The sequence below is a fragment of the Hippopotamus amphibius genome, chromosome 13 (genome assembly GCF_030028045.1).
Source record: "Hippopotamus amphibius kiboko isolate mHipAmp2 chromosome 13, mHipAmp2.hap2, whole genome shotgun sequence".
NCBI lineage: Eukaryota > Metazoa > Chordata > Mammalia > Artiodactyla > Hippopotamidae > Hippopotamus > Hippopotamus amphibius.
The window spans coordinates 100304913-100323171 of record NC_080198.1 but is presented as its reverse complement, the minus strand read 5'-3'; the positions used below and the strand labels follow the sequence as shown (position 1 = coordinate 100323171).

General features: G+C 60.7%; 1 protein-coding gene across 3 annotated transcripts in view; it reads left to right on the top strand.

Annotated features, from left to right (window-relative positions):
- ABLIM2 (actin binding LIM protein family member 2) overlaps positions 1-17748 on the top strand; it is a 153195-nt gene extending 135447 nt beyond the window's left edge. For 2 of the 3 annotated variants that reach the window (XM_057706605.1, XM_057706603.1), the window contains 4 exons: positions 770-824; positions 2234-2358; positions 2450-2530; positions 15937-17748. In XM_057706605.1, the coding sequence (XP_057562588.1) occupies positions 770-824; positions 2234-2358; positions 2450-2530; positions 15937-16050 (375 nt within the window). In that variant the 3' untranslated portion in view covers positions 16051-17748. The remainder of the gene's footprint in view (positions 1-769; positions 825-2233; positions 2359-2449; positions 2531-15936) is intronic. The other variant, XM_057706595.1, reaches the window with a different exon arrangement.
- The last annotated feature ends 511 nt before the right edge of the window (positions 17749-18259 follow it).

Below are 18259 nucleotides of genomic sequence, written 5' to 3'. Positions count from 1 at the left end.
GTCGGACCCTGTGCCACGGGCCAGGGATACGGGCACGAATGAAGCATTTCTCTCCACTGTGGGCAGTGGGTGCAGGGCTAGGACTGAGCTGGACAGGAGAGGGACCCATCGACCCTGCAGGGCCCCAGCGCCCACATTGGGGGACCCTCTGTCGAGCTTTGCAGGATGACTTTTTCAGATGGGCGGAAGGAGAGAATTCCAGACGTCAGAGTTGGCTGCTGAGGCCATGGACAGGTGAGGGAGGCACCTGAGACAGGTGGCTGGGCTCCCAGGTCCGTGCCCCCTCCGAGTGCCACCCCGAGTATCATCCTCAGTCACAGGCGTGCTGTATGGGGTGCTTACAGCACTCGGGGTCTGTGCCAGGGACTTTTCAGACACCGGCCACCCGAGGCCCTGGAGGGAGCAGAGGCCGCGAGGAATGGCCTCCGCGCTGCACCAGAGCCCCAGCCCCAGTGAACCGCCCACCGGGTCCAGGGTCCAGGCCAGCTGCGGGGCCGAGGGTCCGGGCGCCCGGGAGCTGCCGTCACATTGGGAAGGAGCTGGCTGGACGGACAGGGGCAGTGCAGGCCTGGACGGCGGCGGGAGGCGTGTGAGCAAACCCGCCCACGTGGGAAGCCGGCAGGTCCGGCGGGTGTGGGCGTCCACACGGCCTTTCCAGGGCCCAGCCTCAGCGGGCACCGTGGGCTGACCCTTCTCCCTGGCCAGGCCGCCAGGACCCCGGCAATGGCCTGCAACCTGCCCCCTGCCGCCCTCTCTCTTTCTCTTCCAGAATGCCAATCTGGCCCCTTGTGGAGCAGACCCGGATGCCAGCTGGGGCACGCGAGGTACAGGAAGTGGGGACCCCGTGGGTCTCTGGCTGGGACAGGGGTCGTTAACAGGTTTCCACGAATCTCGTTCTGAAACCACCCCCATCCAGGGCTGCTGGCAGAAGGCTCCGAGCATCGTGGAGTCGGGGAGCCTGGGGTGCTCACGTCCCCGCCTCTTCCGGTCAAGGATGGGTTTCCCCCCATCCTAACGTTACCTGAGATGCTCGCGCGCCTCGCTGGGGTGCTCCCCTCCCCGCTCCCGCCAGCGCTCCCCCCTCCTAATGCAGGTGCTGGCTCAGATGTTCCCCCACGTCCTACCCCAGGTGCTCACCTCTTGAGTGCAGCCGGCCCCGTCCTGACTTACTCGTCACTCCGGGTCACTCGGGGAAGAGATCTGTGTTTGGATGACCGTCCCACGCCAGGGCCAAGGCCAACGAACACCTACTGTTAAATTCCGTGGCGATAAGGGAGGCAGGGCCACCGTGAAAAGCCCGCGGGTTTGAAGTTGGGTCAGATCCTGCCCCGGCCCTGCTCGCCGTGCAGGCTCCCGGGGCTTCACTCCAGCAGGGCTGCCCGCAGGGAGGGTGGTGCTACTGGAGAGACCCGGTCACGTGGCAGGTGCCTGCCTGAGGGCTCTGCCAGCCTTGACCCGCCAGGGCCCCGCGATGCCGCTCACTGTTCTCACCAAGGGTGACAGGAGCCTGGACTCCTGGGCTGGTTCACACTGGATGCTGGAGTCGGAGGGGGCTGGAGTCGCAGCCTGCTCCCTCCAGGTGGCCCTCCAGGTCCCTGGGCTCAGAGCTGGGGCGGCCAGGACCCCGTATGGCACATGGGGAAGTTTGGGGACCGGCCCCCCCCCGTGCACGAGGCCCTCGCCAGGGTCTCCCTCCTGAGACAGGCTTGCTTGTGGCTGGAATCCAGAGATGTTGCCCCGTGGGCTCTGTGTGCTCATGGAGGCCTCCCATCCATTCAACGTCGTTGTTTAATAAGCTGCTTTTAGTCTGTAACAAAAACCTTCTTGAAAAGCTACGGTGCGGAGCTTTGTATTTAAAAGGAGGAGCTAAGGGGTTAAGAAGATAAGACAGTAAGAGGCCGGGGGTTTCGACCCCGGGGGTAAACCGAGGCAGGCCCGGACCACGGGGGAGGCAGCAGCACAGCTGAGAGAGAACACAGTGCGGCGTCCGGCTCCCAGTCTGGCCTCCAGCCTCCCGACCGTGGCTCCCGCTCCTAACCTCCTGATCCTGGCTTCCCGCCGGAGGTCCCAGAGCCCGTCCCGCCGCAGCTCGGAGGCCGCTGCGGGCGGGGAGGGAGACCGCGCCGCCCAGCCGACCGCGGGGTGGGGGGTCCCGGACAGACGTGCTTCCACCTTGGGGCCAGGCTCGTGCGTGTTCTGACCCGGGCCCCGTGGTCTCCGCTTTCTCTTACAGAATACAAGGTAAGAGGGCCGCCCGCTCCCACGCTGACCTCCGGCTGCCGCGCCGCACCTGCCCAGGTTAAACGTTCCTTTTGTTGTGCTTTCCCTGTGAACTGTGTGTGTCCGATGCAGACGCAAGTATGTACCGCTCCCCTGGCCTCGGGCCCGGCTCTCGTGTCCCCGAGCACGCGCGCTCCCTCGCGAACCTGGGCTTGCTTCTCCCCCGCAGATCTACCCTTATGACGCCCTCATCGTCACTAACCGAATCCGCGTGAAGCTGCCCAAGGACGTGGACCGGACGAGACTGGAGGTGAGAGGGGCCCCGGGGTGGAGGGTCACGTCTGCTGAGCCGCCTGGTCCTCCACGGTGTCGACTCTCATCACCCCCGCGGTCCCCGTGGCGACCTCGCAGGGCACAGCGACGGGCTTGGAGTCAAGGTCCCACGTCGTTTCAAAGACCTGGGGACGTGGTCATGTGCCCAACAAAGAGGGCTTTGCGCAGGGAGCACAGCTGCTTGTGGTTCGGGGCAGGAAAGCCTCCATCACTGTGCTTTACTGGGTATCGTTTACCTCTCCCCCTAGCGCTGGTGTGAAGAAAATCGGCCCAGTTCATGGCTTCTCGTTTGAGCTCGTTTGCCGCGATCTTGAATAATACTGATTTCTGGGAGCAAGTGTTCGTTTAAAAGACCCGCGGGTTGAGGGCACGGAGAGTGTATGGGTGACACCTGTTGCCCAGGCCCCACCACGAGCCACGGTCCCCAGTGGCCGGCGCGCATCCTTCATCCTCACCACCCTCCCACAAACAAGTCAGTGGCCAGCAGTGGGCTTCACCTCCCGAGCCACGTCAGGAAGGTTTCACGGGGGCGAGGGGTCTGGAGGCTCCTGAAGGCCCAGGGCCCCCTGCCCCACCTGTGCCCCCGGGGCTGGGAGCATCTGAGGCAGAGTGAGTGTCCGGCCAGCACCAGACCCTGCCCGGCTGCCTGTGCGGGCGGGGGCTCAGGTGGCTGCAGGGGGAGGGGGGCGGGGATGCGGCTGAGGGGGCACCGACAGGGCCGCAGGGTTCAGGAGGGCTGCCAGGTAGGAGCCGATCTGAGTGAAGACCAGGCAGATCTCAGGTGGGCCAGACGGAGGCTCTCAAGCCCTCATCTCCACCCTTTAAGACAAGGATGTTGACATCTGCTCAGTGGGTAGGTGTACCCGCACGCGGTCACGTAAAGCCCCTCTCCCAGGGCACGGGGTAGTGGTGGCAAGGAGGGCACAGGGACGCTGGTGTGGCTGCAGCAGTGGAGGGGCGGGGGCTTGTGCATTTTGACTTCTCCATTGCAATCATGGGAGCCTGATCCCAAGTGGTTTAAGCTAAAAGGGAGTTGCCAGCTCGTACAAAGTACGACAGATGGGTCCTTTCCGGTGGGGCTTCATCACGTCTCCAGACCCAGGTTCTCTCCTTCCATCTCTTGAGCGCTTCCTCTGTGTGTATTGGCCTCACTGATGGGCAGATGTTCACCTCCCCTCCCCCAGGCTCAAAGTCTGCGGGGAGGAGATCCCAGGAGGCTCCCGCAGGGGCTCTGGGACCTGGGACCTAGAGACAGGGAGGAGGATGGGCTCACACCAGCAGTGAGGGCGCAGCTGCAGGGAGGTGGGAAGCTGAGGCCAGGGCGGGGGGTGGGGGGCAGCATGGCCAGCAAGGCCGTGGATGCTGTGGTCGGGCAGTGCAGTCCACCCGCTGAGTCTCGGAGCCCCCAGGGTGTGGGGGGCATCTTGCCAGCAAAGGACCACAGAGCCGAATGACCCCAGGGCCTTTGCTCGGGAGGCTGGCCGCTTTGCGGGACATTTGGACCTCACCCAGTAGAAGAGGAAGGGCGACTGAAATGTTCTGACCTGTGAGGGTGTGGGCGGGTCGTCCTGGGGGCTGGGGGCAGGGCAGCCAGAGCTGCTGGGAAGCTGGGGTGTGATGGGGGGGGCGGGGGGAGCACGTGGAGGCGCTCAGAGAGCAGGATTGCACAGAGCAGGCCCCGAATCAAGCTCAGGGGGTGCCCGCCACGTGGTCCGGGAGACGGGGTCCTGGGCAGCCTCTGCCTGGGCCTCATGCATGACAGCTTCCGCTTCCTTTGCAGGGGACACGCTGTTCAGCTCCTGCTGAAGCCCTTGTTAATGGTGGGGTCTCGTCCCATTGCTGTAAAACAGGACCTGCCCGAAGGGCTCCCATTGTTGGGCACGTTTGTGGCTTAAGCGTGGGTGCCCTGAGGGCTCCCGGCTCCCACCACCACAGGCGGGGCGGGGTGGGGGGGGTGACCACAGAGCAAGGCGCCTACCTCCCCCTCCTGACAGCAGCCTCAGAGCCACCAGCCGGTTGGGACCTCCTGCTTCCCTCTTGGGTCTGGGGTGCACTTTAACCAACTCCCATCCCACACCCTTTATGTTGCTATAATACAGAATGAAGGTGCGAAATATCAAGTGGTTAAAGCATACAAATGTTTCCCTTTTAAAAAAAAAAACCTTAGGTGACGGGATAGTGGGTTTAATCACCCAAATCGCCAAGAACACACCCAAGGGTGCGTCTCTCTCTCTCTGTAATCATTCTCTTCCTGATCTCTGCCAAACTGGGAGGCACGTTGGAAGTGTTACCACAGATGGGCACGTCCCACAGCCCTGGAGGTTTGGAGCTGGGGTGGGAGCCAGGAGGGCCTCAGGAGGGGCTGAGAGGGGCTGCACCCCAGCAGGAGAGGAAGGGACACCAATGTTTTTATTTCAGGGGAGAGAGCTTTATTTTTAATATAAAAACAATTCATAACTCTTGTAAAAGTCCAGAAAAACACAAAGGAGAACGTAAACATTACATGGAATTCCCCCACCGGGTCATAACTCCTGTTAGCTCCGGAAATCTCTTTTTTGCACAGATATACAGAGAGAACTGAATTCTGTTTTTGGATAAGTAGGGCTCATACTGTTTATGCAGTGTGACATCGGCTTTTTTCTTTTAAATTTGACCTGAATATTTTCCCACGCCAGTTCATGGGGATCTGCCCATCCTTTCAGACAGTCGTGTGGTGGTCCTGTATCCCGTTCTGATGCCGAAAGCTCAGCCTCCGTGCACAAGTGCCAAATCAAATCTCGGAGCCAGAGATTTGGGTGAAATAGTAAAGAATACCTTTATTGCTTTGCCAGGCAAAGGGGGACACAGCGGGCTCCTGCCCCCCAAAACTGCATGTCCCCACCCGGGAGGATTTGATGAGTTTTATAGCAACTTTCAAGACAGGGCTGCTCATAGGATTAGGGTGTGTGCAGGGCCTGCACGGCCTTTAGTCTGGTCTCAGGTGGCCTCTTGATGAGCTTCTCTGGTTCCTTCAATCTGACCTTAGGTGGTCTTCTCTGGAATGAAGAATGCTGACATCTGCCACTTATTGGTGGTTTTAGTTCTATAAAGAGCTCAAAAGACATTGTTATCTGTGTCTCTTGAGGTGGAACCAGGACCCTGCCCCAAGGCTGCGCTGTGGTTTCCTGGTGGTTCCTCCCCTGTCTCTGCATCCCCTCCCTTCTCTGATTAGCAGCTGTTGGAATCTGCCCTTTGGAACTCAAGGAAGGTCGTGGAGGCTCGAGTCTGTTCCCTACAAACAAGAAACGGGGCACACAGAAAGAAGCCCCACAGGGTCCTGCTTGGTTTCCGTTCCACACAGGGGAGGGTCCCAGGGGCCAGGCTGTGGGTGACAGGCCATTGGCTGGGAGTCGGTCACATGGCAGAGCTGGGGGTCTGCTGTGTGCGCAGCCAGGGGAGAGGATGGACGTGGGTACACAGCTGGGGGTGCCCACACACCTCCCTGGAAGGAGGACCACTCTGTCCATCAAATGGTCAAGGCTTGTTATCCATCCTTATCGCCAGAGTGCTCGGCTGCGTCTCACTGGTTTGGGGAATGTGTGACAGGCACTGAGCTGGGCCCTGGGGACACGCGGTGAGCAGAAACCAGCATGAGCTCTACCCTCGGAGGCAGCCTGACTCAACTGAGGACCCACAATTTGAGTGTGTGAAGTTATAGTCCGAGATAAGGGCTCTGAAGGAGAGGAAGGTGGGCCTGTGAGCATTTAAAAAGGGATAAAAGTTAAGTAGGTTCAGCAAGTGTGCCTGCACGCACGTGCACTTGTGTGTGTGTGTGTGTCTGTGTGTGCGTGCACATAAGGTGAGGGATGGCAGGTAGGAAGAGAATTCCAGGAAGAGCACATGGCAGGTGCAAAGGCCCTGGGGCAGGAGGCAGCATAGGCTGTTTGAGGAGGAACTGGCCGTGCTTGAGCCAGTGGCAGGGGGAAGGGCCAAGCCTTGTAGGGCCCTGAGCCATCTTAAACAGTTCAGTTTCTAGCCGAAAAGCAATGGCTTTTAAGTTGGTTACATTTGTAACTAAAACAGCGCCCGAGGCTTCACTGTGATCCCTGAATTGGCTGTGTGGATGCACGGAGACTCTTTAGGAAGTGATTGGGTTGTCCGTGAAGAAATGATGGCATCTTGGACAGTTTGGTGGCAGTGTGGAGGCGAGACGTGGGCGGATTCAGGCCATATTTGGGAGGTGAAGGTGGGAGGACATTGTGGGGAGGGGCGGGGACACGCCTGGTGTGACTCCAGGGTGTGGGGTTGGGCTGGAGGTTAGGTGGCGGTCACTCGGTGCAGCAGGAAGCACGCAGGTTCTGCCAGTGATTGTTGCTCTGGCCTATGAGGTGGACGAGGGGATACAGAATGTCAGCCTGGCAGAGAGAAAGGCACCACGTAGGCACCCGGGAGGCCGTAGTAGGTGCTCAGTAAAGGTTGGTGACTCGTGGAGGAGTCCCCCCTGCTCTGTCACACGGAGGCAGTCAGGTGAATTGTGTGATCCAGTGGGCAGAGCAGAATCAGGCTTCTCAGGGAGACCCGTGGGCCCAACTTAACGGTGTCCCTGAGATCCAGTGCTTTCTGTCCTGAGGGGTCTGGGTCGCAACGCCTACCCCTGGCACCCGAGGGCCTCATGCCTTGGAGGGTCTCGCGTCCTTCCTGCAATTTGGCAGGTGCCCTCTGCGGCTCTGCTGTGCCAGGAGCTTCCACCCTGAGGGGGAGAGCCTTGCCTGCCCCTGGGCAGACTCAAGTGTCCTCCTACCCGAGGCCACCCCTGCACACCTCTGCCCGGCTTTTGCCAAAAGACATTTTGGTCACGCGTCAGCCTCTCGCTGTCCGACAGTGGCGTCCCGGTGGAGGGAGAGAGGCTTAGTGTTGGGATGACCTGGGTGTGAGTACAGTCTCCATAATCCGGCTGTGTGACCGCGGACCAGCTGCTCAACCACCCTGCGCCTGACTCCTCACCTGCCAGATGACATTACCGTGCCTGTCCTGCTGGGCGGCTGGAGCGTCTGTTCAGAAGTAGCCGTGAGCACGTGCCATGCGCGAGCCCCAGGCAGGTGTGATGTGCACACGCTTTTAATTATTTTGTCCATGTCACCCCCACTTCACCAACCTGAGAGCCGAGCAGGCCAGTGTGGATTCGGAAAAGGTTTCCCCGGGGCCGCGGCACTGTGGGCTGGCCAAAAAATGATTGCTGAGAACCCGATGGAAAAGCAAGGTGGCCGGAGTGAACGCAGACAGGGTCAGCCCCAGCTCGGCCACCAGCAGGACAGAGGTCCCTGCTTGGTGCCTGGCGCTGGGAGAAAACAGGGTGCTTGAGACTCTATCAGATTTGGCTTATTTAACAAGCACTTCATCACCAGGCTGTTCCAAGCACTTGACATGCTCGTGTACTTGGTTTTCACAACTCAGTGTAGCAGCTGCAGAGGAGGCCTTGGTGGGGGGGGGGGGGAGGGCGGGGGAGCTGGAGGACGTCCCCAGGCTCTCGGCTTCTGGGACACAGACGTGGGGTTCCAGCTAAGGCGTCACACGGGGCCACTGCGCTGTGCGTCTTCCCGGATTAATTACAGTATTGAAAAGGAATTTCTAACCCATCTTCCAAGCCCCAACCTCCCAGCACACATGTTCTGCTCCTTAGGTAGGAAAGCATACCAGCCAGGGCCCTGCAGAGAATCAGAACCAACAGGAGACAGGTAGACAGACAGACAGATATAGACAGATACGGACATAGACACGTATTAAGAAATTTAATTTAAGGAATTGGCTTCCCGTGGGGCTGGCAAGGGTGGAATCCACAGGGCAGGCCAGCAGGCCGGACACACAGGCAGGCGCTGACACTTAGAGGCAGAATTTCTCCTTCTCCGGGAAGCCCTCGGTGATTGCCCCGGCGGAGTGGATGAGGCCACCACATTATGGAGGCTCATCTGCACTTACAGACTGATTGTAGGTGTGACCGCGTTGACAGGATATCTTCACAGCCACCCCTAGGCTAGTGTCTGGCCAAACAGCCAGGCACCAGGGCCTGGCCAGGCTGACTGGTGCAGAGAGCAAAGGCTGCTGGATGAACGGGAGTGAAAGGAAGGTGTGTCTGCCCGAGGCCTGGAGCCCGTGTCCGGGCGAGTCCCCAGGGTCCTCCTTTCTGTGTGCTGGGCAGGGGCAGGCCTGTAGCCAGACCCTGAGGCTAAGTGCACACCTGAGTTTGCTCAAGCAGGAAGAGCCCAAGTTGTTGGAATGTGCCTGAAACGTAAGGTCCTGCAGGTAGAGAACACACCCTTTGTTTAGACTCGTCCGACCAGTCTGATGAGAACCTGACAGACTGATGGTGAAGAGTGGGTTCCCGGCCACATGGGTTGTCTAGGAGATGCCTCGGCCCCAGCCTCCAGGACCCTAGGGCCTCCCAGGTGAGGCGCGGAGGACAAACAGGAGCAGTCCTCGAAGGCCAGGCCGAGTGGCTGGGATTTAGGGGTGGAGGGTGGGGAGGGAGGAGGGTGCCACAGTGCAGAGTAGGGCCAGCAAGTGGAATCAGCCCTGAAGGAGGAGCAAGGTAGCTGGGAGGCAGCGTGGCCGGGGAGGTTGAGAGCACAGATTTAGATTCGGGGATGCAAAGAGCACGATTGTCCCTGGGTAAGGATGGGAGACAGGCCTTTCTTGCCCCAGTGGAGCTGAGACAAATGAGATCAGCAGTGACAGTCTTGAGGGACACATGCGGCCCGGGGCCTGCTTGCTTGGCTTGTGTAATCCGGGAGGGCCCCCTGGAGGAGGGGACATTTGCGCTGGGACCTGTAGAATGAGGAGGAGCTGTTTTTGAAGTGGGGGGAGGCCCCTGTAGGCCCTGGGTGGCGAAGAGCCTGGCAGGTTCCAGAACTTGTAGATGCCCGCCGTGGGGCAGAGCAGTGGTGGCGGAAGTGGGTGAGGACAGGGTGACGCAGGGCCTTGGGGCCACCTGGCAGCCACGTCACTCCACATCTCGGAGCCTTCGTTCCCGTCCTACCCTACACACTATGGCAAGGTCACGTTGTTATGGTGACGATGCCAGGGACCTCCAGCTAAGAGGGTGGACGCGCCCGAGCACGGACCCAGAGCGTGGCCTACCCCCTGCAGAGAGGGCCTCCTTGTGCGGCGTGATGGGGTGGGGTTCACCGTGGGACCCAGGCTCAGAAGAGATGCAGCCCCTTGCTGGCCCGAGAGTCGCAGGCTGAACGGGTGTGGGACCTGAGCCCACTCGATCCGCCCCCACTGGAGCAGGGGGCCTGGCAGCGGCTGGTGGGCTTGGCGAGGCGGTGGGGAGTCCTGCGAGGGTCCTGCAGGGGCATCAAGGCGGGCCAGTGCTGGCAGTGTGGGGGCTGGGCAGCACCGGCCGCAGGCCTTCACCGCAAAGCCTGGGAGGCTTCCAGGAGCTGCGCCAGGGTGCAGGGAGTCAGGGCTGAGGGAAGGCCCGGCTCTCGAGCCACCTGACTGGGCACCCAGGCTGCGTACCCTCGCGGGAGGCATGGGACGTATCTGAACCTGGGTTTCCTGAGGCCGTAAAATGCGAGCAGAATCTCAGGGCAGGTGAGGGTGGCAGCAAATGTCATCAAGTCCCTTCCCGAGCCTGGCCAGTGGTCCCCCATCAGTGCAGGAGAATGGCGGGGTTCAGGGTCTGAAATGGGGTCCCTGAGTAGGCCTTAGGGCATCCATGGCAGCTCCTGAACCCTGGAGGCTAAGGGTGTGTGAGTGCGTGTGATTCCATGAAGATGGGCCACGTCATCCTCATTTTGTGACCCAGAAAATGTTGGGGGTTTCTGCTACAAACGGACAGCATGCCTGGCCCGGCTTCAGGGTGGACAGGCCTCAGGGGTCCTGTCTGCCAAGGGGAGGGGTAGCCCCAACTGGTGGACCTGCTCACCTGAACGGCACAGTGGTCTCCAGGAGCAGCAGGTGGCAGCCCTGGACCCCCTGCCAGAAGGTCCACGTTTGAATGTGCCGCTGGCGGGCTGAGTGACGCAGGGGGCATCCCCCGTCTGCAGCCCCATCCATGTCGTCTGGGCTCCAGCACCTCACACACTCGCCGCTCCCCTGGGTGTGAGCGCACGTGTTCATCTGGCGCAGAACCGTGCATCCCTTGGTTCCCAGCCACGGTCCCTCGATACACGCGTGCGGTGAGCAGAGCTGAGTCGTCACTGAGCCTGTCTTCAGGCAGCCCTTGCCGATGGAGCCAGTTACAGGGTTAGGTCTGTGGCTGTGAGATGCTGGTGGGAAGATCATTCATGATTCACAAGGTGTCAAGGCTTCCAGGTCCCACAACTGGACCCGCAAGTAGACCCAGTTGCTCTCTGACCCACCTCCATGGCACGTGTGAGATCTCTGTGCAGCAGGGGCGCCTGGTCTGGTTTATTTCTGCGTCCCAGCACATGAATGAAGAGAGAGCAGAGCGCCTGCATAGACCCTGCCCTTCCCCTCCCTTCTCTCCGGTCACCCTGCCACCCAGGAGCGCCCCAGGCCCCGCGCCCGCCCGGGGGTGCTCGTTACGGAGGGAATCGTAGTGCATCCGGCTTGCTCAGAGACCAGGGGCTTCTGGAGCTGCTGCTGTTGTTAAATTTTCAGGAATTTTCCATGCTGGTTGTTAAACCCAGCCGTTACTGACAAACAAATGATGTAAACTTACGATTGCATAAATTATATTTAAAGCAAAGGTAATAAATACCCGGCATTCTCTCCTCCCTAATTCCTCTACTGCATTTTACTACCCTCTGTGCTCTCAGGGTCACTTACCGCTATTGCATCTGTGTGTGGGAGGCACATTCTGTAACCATGTGGTCCTGGGCGTCTCTCTTTTTTTTTTTTTTAATTAGTTAATTACTTTGTTTTTGGCTGCGTTGGGTCTTCGTTTTTGCACACGGGCATTCTCTAGTTGTGGCGAGTGGGGGCTACTCTTTGTTGCCGTGCATGGTGTTTCTCGTTGCAGTGGCTTCTCTTGTTGCAGAGCACGGCTCTAGGTGCGTGGGCTTCAGTAGTTGCAGCTCGAGGGCTTAGTTGCTCCGCGGCATGTGGGATCTTCCCGGACCAGGGATCAAACCTGTGTCCCCTGCATCAGCACGTGGATTCTTAACCACTGTGCCACCAGGGAAGTCCCTGGGCGTCTCTTTCTAACTCTGCATTCAGCGGTGTCATGTTGGAAGCTTGAAACTGGCCGTGGTGTACTTACACCACGGAAAGGAGGCTTGTGGGCCTGGGAGCCTGGGGTGACGGGGGCAGTCAGGAGAGGCTTCCTGGAGGAGCTGACACCCAAGCCCAGGTCTGGGGAGTGAGTAGGAGTTGCCTGGGCAGATGAAGAGCGGCCAGCATTCCAGGCAGAGAAAGAATGGGTGAAGGCGCAGACGGGATTATTCCCATTTTACAGACATCAGAGTCGTGTCACGCTGCACCGCTGGACAGGCTTGGAGCCAGGACCAGATTCCTGTGTGTCTGGCTCCTGAGCCCAAGGTCCTCGCACGATGCTGCCCTGGAGGGAGACACATAGGCAGACCCCCAGCGTGGTGTGTGGGACCCCTGCTATGCTGCAAAAATGGCCTCCTCCCCAGGGGCGCTCCTCGGGGACACCAACGCACCCCAGAAGTGAGGCCATCCCAGAATGTCCCTCCCCGCTGGCCTCACATCTGCGCTTCCTTCCTGCCGGTTCAGCAGGGAGCTCGGCCTCACCTGGCCTGGGCGGGTACCTGGGCTGAGGCCTGCCTCCTCCAGGGGAGCCTTCAGGAGCCCGGGGCCGAGGGAGTTGGGCCAGGGTCAGAAAGCTGGCTCTGGCCTCTGGGGTCAGCTGTGCTCTGCCGCGTCCCTCCGGCTGTGGCAGGCATGGGGTGGGGGAAGCAAAAAGATCCCTGGCTGGGGGCCCTGACTCTGCCGTGAGCGAGAGTGCCTTGCGTGCCGATTTCCCAGCTGCCAGGATCAGCCCTCAGCCCCTCGCCCCGGGAGGCAGTGGGTCAGCTGGGCGTGGTGAGGTCCTGCAGAGCCCACGGCTAGAGCTGGGACGGGCGAGCAGATCGCTGCCGGCCTTCCTCACGGGCCCTTCACGCAGCCCTCCGGAGTCCTCAGGCAGCCTGGCTCTGTTCTCAGTCTGCAGGTGATGAAACAGGACCGGGGCCCGGGGGTCCCTGCCAGCCCCCAGGACTTGCCCTTAGCCTGAGCGTCCCCAGACCCAGCTGCCGTCAGTCACTCTGGGGGGGCATCCTGGGCTCCTAAGGCGGCCTTGGTTTGTTTTTTCTGGGGGGGGAGGTGCTAGCAGCCATTCTCAGGTGTGACAAGCACCCCCGGACACTGTGACAGGGGTGTGGGGCTGGGGACTCACCTGGGACCCCATGCAGCCCCCGCTCCCTCCTCCTGGTGCCAGCAGCCTCCCCAGCAGGGGGGTGGGCTCTTGAGGCCAGGCGGGACCGCACGGGGGCAGCAGGGGTGGGAACGCTGGCCCGAGAGGGTCCTCTGCTTTGCGCCTCCTCCCGCCCACTTCCCCACCACGCAGCCCCGCTTCACAGGTCCCCGAGGCCGGGTGTCCCCTTGTCGCTGAGCCCGCGTTTCTGTGCAGCCTTTCACACTCCGTTCTCAGGGCATCTTTGGTCTGGAGGCCGAAGGACGGGCTGCAGGGCACGCACGGCGGGTGCGGGGGTTGTGGCTCCTTGGGCCGCCACCCCCACCGCCCGCAGGCCCTGCCGCTGTCCCCCAGCACTGGTGGGAGGCCCCCGGGGCCATGAGCACAGGGTCCCCCCCGCTGCTCCCTCCCCCCTTCCCAGCTTAGAGCGCGGTGACCTCTGTCACTGCTCTGGCCTCTTCTCCCCTCTGTCACCACCTGGGAGACCTAACCCCAGAGACACCCAGGGGCCCGAAAGCAGGAGACCGCAGGCTGCAGGGGCGCTGGGCGCCACCCCGTGAGCCCGCTGCGCGTCTCCCCAGGATCCCGGTCCACAGCCACCTCTGGGTCCCTTCCCCTCACCTCCACCTCCCCAGGGCCACGCCCTGAGGACTGGCATCTCGCTCAGGCCTCTGCTCTGTCTCTGCACCGCCCCCCGACCTGTGCTCCCGTTAACTGCCCCCCGGCCACACCCCCGGGGCCTCGGGACCCCAACCTGTGTCAGGCACCCTCTCAACACTCATCCAATGAGAGGAGACACGCGTTTCCCTTTATCCTTCCTGTTTGGCATCTAGGTTGGCCCCCAGGAATTGGGAAGGTTGTGACTTGGTACCTGGAAGTGGGTGCTGCTGTCTGCAGTGGGCTGGGTTGTGGACTCCCCAGCTCACCGGGAAACCCCAGGGTCAGCACGGTGCACGTGGCCCGTTTCTGGCAGGTGCCAGCACCCTCTTCCTGCCTGCAGGTCTGAGATGGCAGCAGGCAGCTGACGGTCCCTCCCCAGCAGGGACTGGCTTGATGGTGCGTGTGTGTGTGTGTCTGTGTGCATCTGTGTGTGTGTGTGTGTGAGAGTGTGTGCAAGTTCTGGGGACTCCAGGCCCAGATCCAGTTAGGAGGGCCTGTTGTGACTCAGCAAAAGAAGGGTTTCTTGAGTTCCTTCCCCGATATCCTGGCAGCTGCTGGGCTCCAGACCCCAGGGCGCACCACACAGATGTGGTGAGTTTTGTTGAAAGACGCGAGTGGCCCTGAGGGACGTTCCTGGTTGCGGAGTTTACCACGTCTTCACACCCTTTTCTCTCTTGATCGTTGCGATAACCCTCAGTATGAGGTGTTTTGTTTTAAATTCAAGGAAACCACAGTTTGGGGGGCAAGAACTGGGTTTTTTTAATTATAAAAGTCACACGTGTAACCATTTTGAAGTGTACGATTGGGTGGCATTTAATACAGTCTCAGTGCTGCATGACCTCCACCACCTCCATCCGATTCCAGAACATTTGCGTCAGCCCAGAAGGAAGCCCCGCACCACAGACCAGCTGTTTCCCTGGTCCTCTCCCTCCCCAGCTCCCGGCAACGCCTGATCTGGTTTTGGTCCCTGTGGATTTGCCCCTCCTGGATGTTTCATGTAAATGGAATCCCTTAGCCTGATGTTTCCTAGTCGTGTCCGTGTCATAGCGAACCTCGGCGCTTCGTGACTTTCTGTGGGTGCATCGTGTTCCTGAGTCTGAATCGACCTCACCTTGTTTATCCGTTTGTTCTTCGATGGGTGGTTGGCTTGTTTCTGCTTTTGGCCGTGGTGGACGATACTGCCGTGAGCGTGGGCGTGCGGGTACCTGCGGGAGGCCCTGGTTCGGATCCTTTGGGGTTTCCCTGGGAGAGGACGTGCTGGGTCCTGGGGCGATTCCACGAAGCGTTTGGAGGAACGGCCAGACGGGTTTCCACACAGCCGCACAGGAGCCACACTTCTTAAGTGGGGGGCGGCAAGGGGATGTGAACCGGGTTCCTTGGGGCCAGGGCGTGCCCCCTCCTGCTGCAGACTGTCCTCCCCCTTTCCGTCTTCCCCTCGGCCCCTCCAGGCAGGAGGGGGGCAGCCTCGCTCCCCTGGGGAGCCCCCCGGGAGAGGGTGTCGTGCCCACCTGAGCCGGGTCTTGAAGGACAAGCAGGAGGCACTCAGAGCCTGCTGAGGCAGACAGCGTGGGGGTGATGGGAGCACAGACCGGCAAGGAAGCATCTAGAATTATTCGGTGCTTGCTCCATCTCAGATCACAATAAATGTGCCCAACACACGCGGGCCCTGCCCTGGCCGGGCTCAGCCGCGTGAGCTGCCCTGACCCACTCACCCCTGCAGTTCCGGGGGGGGGGGTGCCAGGGTGACCCCATTTGCAGGTGAGTAGACTGAGGCCCCGGGAGGCTAGCTGGCGCAGGAGCCCTGGACACCACAGTGTTCAGCCTTCACTGCGCCCCAGGGTTGGAGCTCAGAGAGACAAAAAGCTCGCTCGTGGTCACACAGCGGAGGCGGGGAACAGGGAGGGTCTGAACTGAGGCTCCTTTGCTCGCTTTCCACACCTCGGCAGTATCATCTGTGAAATGGGGGTGTAAGAAACCACCCGCTTCCTGTTCTGAAACAGCAGCCATGAACATTCAGTGAAATGGTAAACGTGACCACGTGTGCAAATCTCCTGCCATTTCCAGGCAGGAGGTAGTCCTCTCCCGAGCGTGTTTGGAACGCCACCTGCAGTGGGAGATGCACCTGTAGGTGTCAGGAGTCAGGGTTCTGGCCCCAGCCTTCCTTCTGGTCACCGTGGGGCCCTAACCAGACCTCTTTCCTCTGGGCTTGGTTCTGTCCGCTGCAAAGCAGAGTGATGGGGGTGCAGAGGGAAGATGGGGAACCCGAGGGTGCGCTGAGGGGGCCACTCCATCCTCGCTGCAGATCCGCCTCTGGGGGAGAAGTTGCCGACTTCTCCCCTCTGGGTTTTCCTTTTTATTTGAAGAGACACTTGTCTCCCGAGGAGTTCCAAGAAGTGTTTGGCATGAGCATGGAAGAGTTTGACCGCCTGGCCCTCTGGAAGAGGAACGACCTCAAGAAGAAAGCCCTGCTGTTCTAACGCTGCCGAGGCCCCGCGCACGGGCGCGCCTGCGGGAACCACCAGACCCCTCCTCTTGCACTTGGCTCTGGCCTCTCTGTGTCCACGGCGGGCGGTGGGCACCTGGAAGGGCCGGACTGGGGGCTGGGGCGGGAGGAGGTCCCACGGCAGGCGCAGCCCCTGTTTCTGCCAGCACCGCTCCCGCCTGTAGCTTAGGGCCCAGACGCCTGGCTTTGCGCTGCCCCGTCCCCGCTGTTGCTTGCTGTCAGGGAGATGCTGCCAGGTTGCTGCCCCGGAGATGCAGGAGCACTTAGGCAAGAGCAACCCCCTCCCGGCCTCCGGGCAGTGCCCACCCGCGCTGGGCCCTGGGGGCACAGAGGTGCCGGGACTGGAGAGTTGAGGAAGCTGGTCAATGACAGGCGCTGACGGGGTCCTGGGAGGCTGGGCACCTGGCTCCCGGCATCCGTGGCCCCCTCAACCGCTCAGCCCCGGGAGGCACGGCCTGGCATACAGGCCCTCCCCCACCGAGGCGGGGGAATGCCACGGGCACCCAGGGCTGCCAGAAGCACGGGGGCTCGGTTTTTGCAGTCTTTGTGGTGAATCGGTGTTTAGGGAGGAACTTCAGTCTCAACAGGCACCTTCTGCCAGGGCCCTCCGTGCACTGCGTTTTTCTTCCAAATCATCCCTTAGATGCCTAAATGATATCTTTAAAGTAACACAAAAGTTTTTATTTTGTTAAGAAGTAGAGTCTACTGACACATAAAGACGACGTATATAAAGAGTTTAATTTTATGGTCCCGCTGAAGGGGAGCGCCTCCAGCCTTATTCTCCACCGTTCGCATCGGTGTGGTTCCCAATATGCAGGACTCCTCGTCTGTTGTCTCTGTGCTTTCTTGCTTTTTGACCTGTCACACAGGTACCTCGGAAGGCAGACCCACTCCCCACCCCCCCCACCCCCGCCATAATGCAGTTTGTAAGTACACGTAAAGTACAGACACCACTGTTTTCCTCGCTGTCATTTTCCTAGTCTTGGAGAGAAAACATCCTCCCGTAATGGCCCGTGCCCTGAAATAAAAGATTTCCACGGTCTCAGCCTAACACCCGACGCAGCTTTTGGCCTGCCCTCTTGGTGACGTGGCCAGTGGTGTCCCACCTTCCCCCCCCGCCATAAAACAGACATCCCTAGAGAGGGATGCTGGTGCCTGGTCCCGAGGCCGGTGCCCGGTCCCGAGGCCGGTGCCCAGACCCTCGGGGAGACGGGATGGGAGATGCCGCCTAGATCTGCAAAGTCAGCAGGGTGTCCGCAGCGGGAGGCCGTGGGTCCCCGCTGGAAGGCATCCTGCTTGTGATTAGGTGCGGGCTGGAGCGTGGTGCCGGACGCGGAATGTTTGTCAGTCATGCCGAGAGGCCTGTGAAGCACTGCAGGGGTGTCCCCGGAGTCTGTCCCCCCGTCTTTGTGAAGCTGCATCTTTCTGTGTCCTGGGTGTTCCCGTCCATGAGTCAATGTCACTCAGCTTCCTTTTGGCCCCGTAACGCACCAGTCCCGCTGCGCGCCCGGCTTCTCAGCAGCCCGGCCTGGCCAGCGAGGGGAGTTCTCAGCACCTAGCATGCTTCCCTCCGCCTCGGGATCTGAGCCCGAGCCACTGGAAACCCCGTTTTCTCACGAGTGAACATCATATCAGACCAGGGGAGCCTGGAAAAATAAAGGATGCTGTATTATAACTTGTGAAAATGAAAAGCCACTTCTTATACACGCGTGTCATTCCTAGCCACGGGCCCCCTCCTGCTGACAGTGCCTGGGGAGAGCGTCCATCGAAAGTGGCCATCCTGGACACATAGCCGGGGTGGGACGCCCCGGCGCAGCCCTCCGGAGGCAGCCCCTAAGGGTGGGGCCCTCTGCCTGCTCTGGAGCCCCTCGGCCGGGTACCGGCTGCTGACGGGAGAGATGCTCATTCCCATCCCCAGTCGGGCTGGGGAGCCGGACCAGCAAACAGGCCATGACAGCAAGACTGACCCTCTGGAGAAGGTCCAAAGGAGGCCCCACGTGCACCCCAGAGGCTGACGGGGGGCCTTTCTGAGCCGCTGCTGCTGAGCGAAGTATGACAGATGAGGAGGTTTTCCCGGAGGCCCGTGGGGGCGAGGGCGTCCAGGTGGAGGGAACAGCAGGAGCGGACACTGAGCCAGAGATAGCTCCCCAGCTTCTGGAAACGTGGGGTGGTGGTTATGGCCG